The 13,036-nt window shown below is 52.1% G+C and overlaps 1 protein-coding gene across 2 annotated transcripts in view; it reads left to right on the forward strand.

Moving 5' to 3' along the window:
- Positions 1–6,281: 6,281 nt before the first annotated feature.
- The window catches only part of IFFO2 (intermediate filament family orphan 2), a 48,876-nt gene continuing 42,121 nt past the window's right edge, over positions 6,282–13,036 (forward strand). For both annotated transcript variants that reach the window (XM_019654926.1, XM_019654927.1), the window contains exon 1: positions 6,282–7,289. In XM_019654926.1, coding sequence (XP_019510471.1) covers positions 6,625–7,289 — 665 coding nt within the window. In that variant the 5' untranslated portion in view covers positions 6,282–6,624. The remainder of the gene's footprint in view (positions 7,290–13,036) is intronic.

Below are 13,036 nucleotides of genomic sequence, written 5' to 3' on the forward strand. Positions count from 1 at the left end.
CCCAAACTTGTGGCCCCCCCTAGAGTAATCCAGCATGGCTCCCCTTGCCCCCCACCCCGTTAAGCCTCTGCAACTCCTGGCCTTGAATTCCTGTCATGCGGAGCTCAAACCACCACCTAGAACAGTGCTGGCACATACTAGAGGTTCGAGGCATGTTGGCTCTTGATGGCTAGTACTTAATACATGCCAGGTGCTGCTCTGAGCTCTGAATGCCTGTGGCTTGTTTAATCTTCACAGGAACTACTATTCCATTTTACAGAGGGGGAAACTGAGGCACAGAGCAGTTGCGTCACTTGCCCACAGCCACACAGTTCATTGATGGTGCCTGGCACTGGCTCCCCGGCTCATAACCACATCGCCATATAGCCAGATTCTACAGTGCTCCCCAGCTGGCCTTCATGAGACAGGCTGCGGAAACCTGGAGAAGGTGCTGGAAGAACCAGGGCTCCCCCAAGCCTGTGGACCAAGATCAGCGCTGTTGGGCAGCCAGTGGGACACTCTGGAGCCCTGACTTCGGTGAAACCCACGCCCTTTTCGAGGAAGGCACACCCACCCAGAATAATTGTTGAGGCAACAGGCAGCTTAAGCCGCTTGTAAGCCCGGAGGTGCCCAGGAGGGATGGAGCCCAGCAGCACGCTGCTGCCGCTGAGGCAAGCCAGTCGCCCTTCTTGCCAGCTTTTTTTTTTGGCTGTTGTTCTCATTGTTTTTTGGGAGGAAAGATGGGACACCTCAAAAATTTGCTGTTTTGCTTAAAGGATTCATTTTCACCTGTAGCATCATGTGGGACTTGCAACCACTCCCTTTCCTCTGTGCCGTCATGTTTTACTGCTCTCTTTCATTTGGCCATGAGGAAACCTGATGAGAATGTTCTAGAAACTGCAGCCTGTGGGTGGGGATGGAGGATGCAGGGGACAGAGCAGTTCATTCTCCCCGGCAGCAGGACTGAACTTAGAGGCCAGAGAGGGCCGCTGGGTGTGGGGTCATTGGAGGTGCTTATTTTTTCCTTGCCTCTTCATAGGCTTTCTACATTTGCATCAGCAAGAAGAAAGAAAAAAAAATATGGTGATCATAGCTAATATTTATTGAGCGTTTATAACATATATGCTGACTTTACATGTATTAACTCATTTAACCCTTATAACCACCCTATGAGGTAGATATTTTTATTAGTTCTATTTCCAGAGGAGGAACCGAAGTGCAGAAAAGTAAAGTAAGTAAGGTCATGAAAAATCCAAACTACCAAAATTTAAAAAGAGGTTGTCAATAAAAAGACTGTCAATAAAAAGGAATGAACGGGCCGGCCGAGTGGCGCGATGGTTAAGAACTGGCTTGGGACGCCAGAGGGCCCCGGTTCGGATCCCACATGAGGGCCCCGGTTCGGATCCCACATGTGAGGGCCAGTGACACTGCCCTCCACAGCTAAGATGCTGAACAACAGCTCAACCTGGAGCTGGGTTGCCATGAGTCGCCGGCGACGGCGTAGGCTGCAGCCCCTGCTGCAGTGGGTTGCCATGGGCTACCGTGTGTAGCCAGCAGCCAGCGTGAGCGGCCAGCAGCCGCAGTGAGCGGCTGTCCAGAAGCCAGCGACTGATCTGCCTCGCCTGGGAAGAGCGCAATGATGGTGCCAACTTGGGCCAGTGAAGCAACGTCCTCCACAACTAGATTGAAGAACAAAACAATAGCAACTTGTCTGTTCCCCTTCCCCCAATTCCTCAGCACTGTTCCCATCCCCGCAATTCCCCAATAAAAATCTTTAAAAAAAAAAAGGAATGACCTGCGAATGCTATGACATGGATGAACCTAAAAACGTTGATGCTCAAAGAATCATGACACAGGAGATCATGTATTGTATTATATGATTCTATTCATATGAAATGTCCAGAAAAGGCAAATCTATAGAGACACAAAGTAGATCAGTGGTTGCCTAGGGCAGAGGGTAGGAAAAGGGAGTAACAATAAATGGGCCCAAGAAATCTTATTGGGAAAGATGAAATATTCTAAATCTGATTTATAGTGATAGAGTTGGTAAATTTACTAAAAACCATTGAAATGGGTGAGTTGTATAAATACGTAAAATGTGCCTCAGTAAGTTGTAAAACAAAGAAATGTAATTAAAATGTGAAAATCTGACATTCATTGAGCACCTATTATACACTTTACAGCTTTTTCCAGTGCTAACAGCTTAATTGGTTACCCAAGCTCATCCTTGTTGAGCACCTAGCATGTGCCAGGCACCAAGCCAGGATACTGGGGTGTAGCGGTGAACTAGACCTGGTGCTGGTTCAAGGTCCCTGCCCTGATGAAGATCATGGTGTAGTGAGTGTTGGGGCCTGGGTAGGGGTGGGGTGGAGATGAGGATGAAAAAGCCATCGATGACAAGAGAGTGTAGCTGATACTGTCATGGCATAGGCATGGTGCTGACATAGCCTAGAGAAACACCCCAATCCAGACCTGGCGGGTGCTGGGAGGGCAGAAAGGGCTTGGTGCATGTGGCTGGGACCTGAAGGATGAGAGGTAGTTACCAGACGAAATGGCAGGAGAGTGGGGTGGGGAGAATGAAAGTTGACCATTCATTCATTCATTCATTCATTCATTCATTCATCCATTCATTCAGCAACTGTTTATTGAGAGACTACCGTGTGCCCAACACTTTGACGCAGCAGACAGGGTGGCTGTGACAGAGGCAGAAGGTATAAGGGCCTTGCGGGTCAAGTTCTGTCCATGTAACTGATGAGGAAATGAAGGCTCAGAGAGGTGAAGTGACCTGCCAGGTCACACAGCCGGAGCAGAGATCCAAACCTAAGCCAACACTGGCTCAAAAACCAATCTGTCTCTGGAAATACTCTCTCTTCCTGCCTACAAGAAGAGGTCAGACAGGCCGCTGGGATTGAGGGCCATGGGGAGGTACCCAACTAGAAAACCCACCCTTGTTCAGTGGGTGGAAATTGGCGTCCCTTCTGGGGATATTCCTGTCTATTGAACCCCTGTTCCCCTCTCACCCTGTGAGAACCCACCTATAGTCTCTTTGGATGATGGATGTGGGAGATGAGGGTGTTCAGGGCGGAGAGCAAGGGACCACTGACCTCTCTGCATGGTTTTGGCTAGGACTGAGCATTGGACAGGGAGTGGGACCAGAATTCTAGGCCAGGTTTTGCCATCAATTATTTGGGCAACCTGGGGCTAGTCCCTACCCATCTCTGGGCCTCAATTCTTTTGTCTCTAAAGTGGAAGCACTGGGTTTGCTGCACAGTGAACTCTATCTGGCTGACATTGACGACCAGGACTCTGGGCTCAGATGTCTCCAGAGCTATGTCCTGGAAGTAGGATGACCAACTTGTCCTAGTTTGCCTGGGACTTTCTGGGTTTTAGCACTGAAGGCCCTGCATCAAGGGAAACCCCTCAGTCCTGGGCAAATGGAGGCAGTTGATCACCCCAGCTAAAAGGACATGTGGTTAGCCTCCCCTCTCATCTTACTCACAAAGAACAAGACACAGCATCTCGCTTTTGCACATTGGTGGTCACAGAACTATTTTCTAGCCATTTTGTTTGTACGTACCATGTTTCTATGACTCAGATGGAAATCCCTTCAAGTCATGGTACGACTTCCTCCATTTCCTTCAGATCACCTGGTCTCTGCTCAGCCATCTCCTCCTGGTCAGGCTTCCGTCCCCTGCACCCTCTCCCACATCTCAGGGTGGTATTTTTGGTTGTCTGCCTCCATTATCTCCCCCAGAGCTCCTTAAGCTCTTGCATTGTTCAGGGTTGTTTCCCCCAGTTGTTTCTCCAGCATTTGGGCAGGGACTGTGCCAGAGCAGGTGCTCAATAAATGAATGCCTGACTTTGTAGTGCCCAGGACAGGGCCAGGCACCCCCCACACCCCAGGGTTTCACACCCCAACTTCAGGGCAATTCCGTTGGCAGAACAGATTCTTCCTAGAAAAGGCTGCAAGGGACCACTCCCCATGTGGCTTAACACTTTCTGCCTCATAGACTCCTTGGGCACCTGGTAAAACCTGTGGAACACTTCTCAGGATAATTTTTAAAAATTGCACTTGGCTTACAATGAAAACAATTTTACTAAAATACAACTATCAAAATATGTAAACACTTTTGTGCTTCTTTATGAATACATTAAATAATATTTAGTGGTGAATGATATGATCTTAATTTTAGAGTTGTGGTAGTTTAAACAATAGTTTGAAATATCAATAGTAACTGAAGCGTAATATGGAAATATCTGTGATTCCTATTAGTGACAAAATGACAAGGACTTCTACTTGTTGCTTGCATCCATGATCAAAGGAAATGCTACACACAAGCCCAAGAAGTGCAGAGAGTTCCAAACAAGCTGAACCCAAACAGGTCCACACCAAGACACATCATAGTTAAAATGGCAAAGGTTAAAGACGAAGGAAATGCTACCTACCATTTAGACTGGCGAAAACGAAGATATAACTTTTGTCCAATCCCAAACCCGTATCATGGACCCCTCAGAATTCTATCCTCAAGCCCCTTGAGGAGGTCCATGAATTCCTGCTTTACGGAAAAGCAGGACGTTTATCTAGGTTAGATAAACGAGAGAATCACTAAGAGGTGAGAGAACAAAGAGTAAAGAGCAATGACCACACTGGGTTGGGCGAAGCAGGGAAAGGTTTCAGGACCTGCGAGTTTCAGCTCTGGGTGTTATAAAGGTGAGTCCATTTTGGCAGGGAGCGAGAAGCTGGGGGTGATGGAAGGAAACACGCAGAGGGTGTGCTCTTGTGGCCAAATCCAAACCAGCAAACTAACATCACAGCTGCAACCTCACCCCAGAGCCAGCCAGTGTCTCCTTTGTGTCTCTTTTGTCACTGAGAACACCAAGTCATTGTCCTTGTAAAACAGGGTACCTACCCTCAAGCTTACACACAAGACAAAACAAACATAAAAATTAACAAGACAAATGTGAAGTTGCAGTTCAAAAAATGAGGCCAGAAGAATCCGGAACATGCCACATATCTGGTTAAGTGCACACAGCGCAAGCCACAGGTGTCCAAAGGTGGGTGGTACCTCTCTCTGAGGTTTGTGGTGGGGATCAAATGGACAAGAGGCCAGCAGTGTTTCAAGGGCGTAGGAGCGTGTGTTTTGGGGTGGCTTGCTCTTCCTCTGGTCTCAGTGACCTCTGTAAAATGGGAATAATAACTAAGTATGGCGCCTGACATATTCTAAGCACTCAATTATTTGCCACTTGAAAAATAATGATAGATGTTTGCAAATTGGCCCTAGCGATATCAGGAGATTGGAGAACTTGGTCTTCAGGGTGGCAGATCTGAAAACAGATGTGAATGAATAAGTGAATGAGTGAATGCGTCCTCGGGTTGGCTCCACCCTCCAGACCTATTCCTCGCCCATGCGCCCCTCTAAGTGGCTCAATGAAATGGACCCCCAGCTCTGAGGTCAGCTGCATCACAACGTGAGAGTGTGTGGTGGAGGGGAGGTGGTCACATGGCGCCGGGTAGCTGCAGGATCCCAGCCTGAGCAGGAGGGTGGCATTCCCGGAGGGTCTTCGCTCGGTGTACCCCGCACCCCCCTCCAACGTCAGGGGGACTCCATGGGCCCGGGAACCAGCGGGCTCCACAGTGCCCAGGCCGATCTTAGGGGCAAGGCTCAAAGAGCCTGCCCGAGTCCACCGCGTGGGAAACGTGACGGCAGAAGAGCAGCCTTATCCTGCAAAGGTCGATCTAGGCCGCCCAGGCTGAAGTGGGGTGCGGTGCGGATGCACCTTCGGATGCTATGATCCCCCAGCCCTTCCAGGCCGAGGTCTTTCGCACCTCGTGGGAATTTGGGGTCTGGGGAATCGGGGTGGGAGAGAAGCGGAGCCTCCTTGGCAGAGGACGTGGGGAAAAGGGCTCCCTTAAGGAGGAAACGAGCGCTGCGTAGGCCTCCGGTCCCTTTAAGAGGCCGGGCTGGCTCTGCGGCGGCTTCAGCTAACCGCGTGCCTAGTGCAGCTCTGCGGTCCGTGTTCCCCGGCAAAGAATCCGAGCTGGGCGGGGCGGCAGGACCCGGCACAGGAGAGGGCGTGGTCCAGAGGAACCTGGGTGGAGCCACAGCTGCAAGCCCCTGATCGTCCGAGCTGAGAAAGCGAAGGAGCCCGGTAGTGGGCGGAGCCACGAGGCGGTGGGAGAGGCCTGGAGCCGCAGGCCTTGTGGGCGGGGCCTCAGGTTCAGGATGCGCCGCAGAGGGTGGTGGGGTGGGCGGGGAGGCATCGGGGGCGGGGCCTGTGTCTGCAGTGGGCGGGGCCCGCCGCAGAGGGGCAGTGCCAGCCAAGAGTCCTCTACGAGCGGCTGCCGCGGCGCCTCCACAGCGTCTCTGACAGCCTCGGCGCCGGTACCCGCAACCCTCGCTACCTCGCGCAGCCCCCACGGCCTCCATCGCAGCCCGGGTCCCGTCCCTTGCCTCGGCGCCCACATCCGGGGGCGGTCCGGCTCTCAGTCGCTGCGGAGGCCGCATCTGGCGCGCATCTGGAACCGCCTGGCCGGCCGCGCTGGAGCCCGCGCCCAACCTGGCCCGGCCGCGCCGGGAGCCCTGCCCGGAGCTGGAGCCTTCCCTGGAGCTGCGGCCCCGGGGCCCTGAGCTGCGCAGCCGGCGCATGGTGAACTCGCTTCTGTTTGGGGAGATGGCCTTGGCCTTCGGCTGCCCTCCGGGTGGCGGCGGCGGCGGTGGGGGCTGCCCGGGCGGGGGCGGCGGTGGGGCCGGGCCAGGGCCATCGCCAGTGACGGCGGCGCTGCGGGACGACCTGGGCTCCAACATCCACCTCTTGAAGGGGCTCAACGTGCGCTTCCGCTGCTTCCTGGCCAAGGTGCACGAGCTGGAACGGCGCAACCGGCTGCTGGAGAAGCAGTTGGAGCAGCAGCAGAGCGAGCGCGAGCGGCGGCTGCGCTACAAGACCTTCTCCCGTGAGCAGGCCGTACAGACCGGGCCCGAGCTGCTGCGGCCACTCGCGCCGGGCAGCGGACACGGCATCGGTAGCGGCGCGGCCGCCGGCGCCAATGCCAACGCCATGGCCCTGGGCGGCCTGCCCCCCGGCCACGGCTCGCACCCGCAGCACTACGGTCGCTTGCCCGGGACCATCTGGAGCTACACGCAGGTGCGGCGCACGGGCGGCGGCGGCGTGGAGACCGTGCAGGGCCCCGGCGTGTCGTGGGTGCACCCCGATGGCGTGGGCGTGCAGATCGACACCATCACGCCGGAGATCCGCGCGCTCTACAACGTGCTGGCCAAGGTGAAGCGAGAGCGCGACGAGTACAAGCGGAGGTGAGTGGGGATTCGCCCCTCCTCCCGCAGCGCCGGGGTTGGGGGCGTCCAGGTCCCGGCTGCCGCGGAATGTGTGTATTCGGGAGGGATGGGTGGCAGCCAGCTAGCTGGTCCTAGCAGGTGGGCTGGAAGCTGGTTCGCAGAGCGCCTTACACACGCTTGGAAAACTCAGTCATCTAGTTCCAGGAATGGGAGCGGGCGCTGGCTGCCTTAGGGCACACCTCCGAGCAGTGCTTGGACCAGGCACATTGTTTTCTTGGTGACAAAAGAACCATCTCATTTAATTCTCACGGCAACACAGAATGGAGGACGTTCTTATCCCCATTTTGTAAGTGAGGAAACTGAGGCACAGAGATGCAAGTGACTTGCCTAAGGTGGACTGGCTAATAAGCGGTGAAGCCAGAATTTGAACTAGTGATTTTAACCGCTGGTTAGTCTGTCTCCTAGCCTAAGTATTTTCCCAAGGATGTAGGAGGTGAGTTCCCCTCCCTCCATGGGTAAAAAGAAAAAACTCTTAGTTAACCCACTGGCCTTTTGTTCCTTGAATTAAATGAGACCATGTATTTGAAAATGGATGAATCTGTCCCTACCCACTGGGGCTAGGGTCTGACTTCTTGTTCCAGATCTGTAAGGTCCAGCTGACTGGGCTGAGTAACCAGACTTAACATCAGATTGACCACAAGCTTTTAAAAATACCTCCCTTTACTCCTCTTCTCCCCCGTACATTTTTGTCATGGTTTATTTGGGCCCCAACAAACCCAGCCCTAAAGATCCACAGGAGAAAACCTTGGACTGGAAGACTGGGCATTGAATAGACCCAGATCACCATCTCTGGCTAGAGTGTAGGGCAGACTGCCTGCAGGACTGGCCAGCACATTTCTGCCCAGTCTGGATTCCCCAGGTGGGAAACTGACATTGTTTCCTGCCTAGGGCCTGGCTGATAGTACTGTAGGCTCCGCTTTCTGATGAGAAGAGAGGGGTCTGTCTGTAGCATCTCAGCCCTGGGTGGGGGCAGAACCCTCTGCTGTCCCAGCATGGGCAACTGTGCATTGGGAGCCTTGGCTCTGAACTCCAAGGCTTGGAGGATGTGCTGAGAAGGATCTTTCCTTCCACTCCTTGAGTCCTGGTGCTCACATGAGCACAGAGATCTGCCCAGGGAGCTGGGCGTGGGTCTCCCTCCTTTTCCTCCATTGGGCAGGACTCAAATGCCAGTGCCATCACCTGCCAGTGAGATTGTTGAACCACTTGGAAGCCTGTTTGCTCATCAGAAAAATGGAATAATGAGATCCACCCACAGTTGCATGAGAGGAGAGTAGGACGGTGATGCTTTTTTGGAAGGTATAATCAAGTTAATGTTATTTAAAATGGTGGGCTCTTTGTCAAGCTAGCGGGGAGCAGATACCTGGAATCTCAGTTCTCTTTCATGCAGGGCCTGGCTCTCTGGGGTAGGTCTTACACCCCCTACTGTATACCAGCTACTCTCTTGGACTGGTTGTCGCTCTTGAGGACTTGAGAATGGCTTAGTGCCTCGCTGTGGAGAGGCCACCTCTCTGCCCCTTGTGGGCAGCTTCGTTGGGGTGCGGTAGGGAAATAGGCACTTGCTCTTGATGGTGAAACTCCACAGAGGGATGGGCCCTTCTGTCTGCCACTGTTGATTGTGTCGTCATGCCTTAGGCTTGCGTTGTGTTTGTTTTACTGTATGCATGCTTTTTGGACCTGGCTACTAAGGAGATGGGAAAACCATGCCCAGCTTTAAAGGGAGGTAGGTTGGCATTGAGCAATGCTCTGTTGCACCCAGGGTGTGGGGAGTGATGTCAGCTTCTGGCTCTGGCCTGGAATGAGATGGGTGCTGCTGAGAAAGGTAGAGTGCAGGTGTACCTTTTCCCGCCCTCCGGGGGATGTGTGCACCTTCTCTGCCTCCCCGTCTGTTTTTTTTTTTTTTTTGGTCAGCTGGGAAGATGTGTCTTTTCTGAAATTGATTCATGGCTCAAGTTAGATTTTTTTCCAAAGCAAGTATACTCCCTTCTTGGGGCCTCTCAGTTTCCCTCTCTGTAAAGGGAGAGGGGGGTGAGCTAGCACTGTGCTCTTTGAAGCCCCAGGGTTTCTTGGAGATGCCTTAGGGGTTCCTTGAATAGTAAATACAATTTAATATTTAAAAATGTATTGAAATGCTAACAGCCCCGTAAAAATGTGCTCACCCACTTTCAAGTTCTTCATGTTAACTCACTGAAGTTCACGTGCACGTTAACTTGTTGGTAGTAGTTGGGCTCAAGTTAAAGCCACCCTCCAACCTTCTCCAGTTGTCTGAAGAGAGTTGCGGGATCACAAAGCAAACTGCTAAAAACTGTCCGTGTTTGTAGCTACTAGTCTGTGGAGTCAAGATTTTCTTGATACTCTGCAGCCAACACTGAAGATAGAATTAAGCGGAATGTGGGACCGTCATCCATGATCCCGAGTCTGAATATTAATGGATCCAAATCGCCTCATCCACCTCAGTGGTTGGATTTCAAATAGGTAACTGTAACATATTTGAACCGGAATATACATTTACACAAGTAACGTTCTGGTTTTACCTATTTCTATATTCGGGTTTCTCATAAGAATTTTCTCTCAGGAGAAGAGCGGGCATGTGGTCAACTTTTTCAAAAGTTTAAAAACCACAGGGCTAGGTGATCTCAAAGGGTCTTCCCAGCCTTGCCGATATATAAAGCTGAGTTTGAGCTCCCAGCCCACTCCTGATCCCCTGTCCATAAGAGAGGTCATAGTCTGAGGCATGAGAACAAAGTGTTTGCCTGGGCTGTTGGCCACCGTTGGCTTCAGGTTCTTCCAGGATGTCTAGGTTGGAGCCCCAAGCAGTGAGCAATGGAGCCTGTGCTAGGAAAGGAAAGGTCCCAGGGTTTCTTCTGGTCCACCTGGAGGAACTCACAGCTCGGAGACCCCCACTAGCCTCCCCAAAGGGCAACCTTGAATGTGTAGCTCAGTGTTCTCCACTTTGGAGGCGTTTGGGTTCCACCGACATAACTTGTGGCCATATCCATGTACCACCCTGTATTATGTCTTATGTAAGATATTTTTAACCGCTTTATTGAGGTATAATGTGCATATCATGTATCCTCCCATTTTAAGCATACAATTCTATGATTTTTAGTAAGTCCACAGAGTTGTGCAACCATCACCACAATCCAGTTTCAGAACGCTTGCATCACCCCAAAAAGATCCTTCATGCCCATTTAATCCCCGTTCCCACCCCAGCCCAGGCAGCCACTGGTCTGCTTTCTGTTTCTCTAGATTAGCCTTTCCTGTACATTTCCTGTGAATGCAATCATGCAACATGTAGTCTTTCATGTCTGGTTTCTTTCACTTAGATAACGTTTTTGAGGTTCATCCACGGTGTAACATGTATCAGTAGTAAATCCCTTTATGCTGCTGAATAATATTCCACCCTATGGATCGACCACATTTTGTTTATCCATTCACCTACATAGTCAATAACATTTAAATTTAAAAAGTCACCTGTGTACCACCTCACGTGCTACCAGTGGTATAGGAATCATGCTTTGGAAACACCAACCCAGGGGCCTGGGGTCCTCGGCCCCGGCCCTGTTCACTACTGATTTGATTTTATCTGACCCACCATCTCTGAGCTCTTTACCGGGGGCGGTAACCACATTTCATGGTTGCCGAAACTGTAACACCAGCAAGGTTGTCAAGCATTGATTTGGAAACCAAAACAAACATCTCTGCCCTGTCACCACCCAGTGCCACCAAAATATCCTGTTCTGAGTTTGCAGGCTGGGGGCTTTTCCCTGGGAGATTCCTGCTGAGTCTCCCTGAACTTTAACAAGTGGAGGGTTCTCTGAATTGGCATCCCGAGAGACCCAGACTCCAGGTCTGGCTCTGCCACTAGGCGCTGTGTGACGTCAGGTCAGTTGCTGCTGTCTCTGAGCCTTTGGTCCTCCACCTTTCCATAAGCGGGGGTCCTTTAGGTGACCCCTCCCAGTTCGCTCTATACTTCGGGTCTGTGACTTGAACGGGTCTGGGTCAGGGCTGCTCTTTCTGCCTCCTGGGATGACAGTCCGGGCCTCCCCGTCTCCTGCCCAAAGTCCAGTGTGGTTTGTTCCCTGCTTCTGTAGGTTGCCAAGCGTCTGCGACTCAAGTTAGCACAAAGGGCTTAGTTTGTTTTTCCCTGGTACCTGGGGTGGTTGGAGCTTCCTTGAGATCTAGGAGGCACCACCACCGTGATCCTTTAGCCCGTGGTTTTCAAGTAGGCCCTTTGGAGGCCTGGAGTCCAGAGCAGTGTGCTTTGGAGCAATTCTGGGGGCAGTTGGAAGGCTGAGCACCTGGGATTTGTCCCATGTCAACCACAGCAGCTCCATTTCCATGACTCTCAGATTGATATTCTGAGAAAGATTCAGTTGGAAAACAGGGTTCTGCAGGTAAGAAAAAAAAGAATGAAAGAAATCACTGATTCGGTTGAGATGGGGGAAACTGAGGCCCAGGGGGGCCTGACCCACAAAGCCAAGTAGGCAGACCTTCTGTTTACTGTTCCTCACCGTCTTGAAGTGATGCCCACCTCATCTACCTGAGGTCGGGGCTTGGCAGAGTTCTTGCCACCTTTTTGTGTGTCTGCCTTTAAGCATTTTTTAAAAAGCCATTTTCAGGGATGGGAGGGACTTTTGTCACAGCTATTTCTGCTCGTGAGCCGGAAGGGGCTGGGTTACTGGCCTGAATGGAGGGCTCCAAAAAAGGGATGGTGAGTGAGCCAGCTGGAGTGTCCCCTGCCTTTTCCCATCAGACCCTGGGAAGCCCTTAAGTAGGTGGGTGCTGGCCCGTGACCGTCCCAAAGCCAGAAGACTGCCCCTTCTTCTGGGTCAGAGGACTTTGTTTGCTGTCCTTTCCATGGACACTTTTATTATTCCTGAAGCTGCTACTGATAATGGATTCTTTATTTCTGATTTTCCTGGGAGGCAGCCTGGGATGGTGGGAAACGCATTCGAGTCCTGGCTCTGACACTCTCTGTGTGACTCTGGGCAGTTCCTTGGCCTCTCTGGGCTGCCTGAGCCGCTGCTTTCTGTAAAAGGAGACTAATGTTGCTCTCTCAGGGATCAGGAAAGAATAAATGAGCACCTAGTCCTTGGTAGGCCCCATATGCACCCTCCCCCAGCCTCCACCTCCCACCCCACCCCCACCCCTGCCAGTGTCTGTTTCTTTCATTTATAGGGATTTCTCAGTAAAGCGCTAGACTGCCCAACACATTCATTGCAGGACACATCGGCCACTCTGTCCTGTGGAAGGCGCCGAGATGGTGTTGGGGGCGGAGGGAAAAAGGGCTACTTCTTTGTCCAGCATCTAAGGAGGGTGTTCTTCCTACTCTTAGCCGTTGATTTGTGCCTCCGGAAATCTCTGGCCAGCCCGCACCCTGTCTCCTGACTTCTTTTACAAGCAATGCACAACCCCCCCTCCCCCCACTCCCCTATCTAGCTCCTCAGTATTCCAGAGTCTCCTAGCTAGGCTGGCATTCTCTCTCTGGGGACAAATTTGGGAGGGATTTTCAGAGCTTCAAGCTAGAGGGAGGAGAATGAGGTCCCAGAAAAGAAAAAGGAAGCAGGACTGGGAGACAGCTGACGCCGAGGATTCTTCCTCCCAGGAATTCGAGGCGGGGCTCTTGCCCTGGCCACCGGATGCGAAGTCCTCCCACCCCCAGCGCAGACACACACACACACACACACACACACACACACACACAC

Source organism: Hipposideros armiger, unplaced genomic scaffold, assembly GCF_001890085.2.
Source record: "Hipposideros armiger isolate ML-2016 unplaced genomic scaffold, ASM189008v1 scaffold_232, whole genome shotgun sequence".
NCBI lineage: Eukaryota > Metazoa > Chordata > Mammalia > Chiroptera > Hipposideridae > Hipposideros > Hipposideros armiger.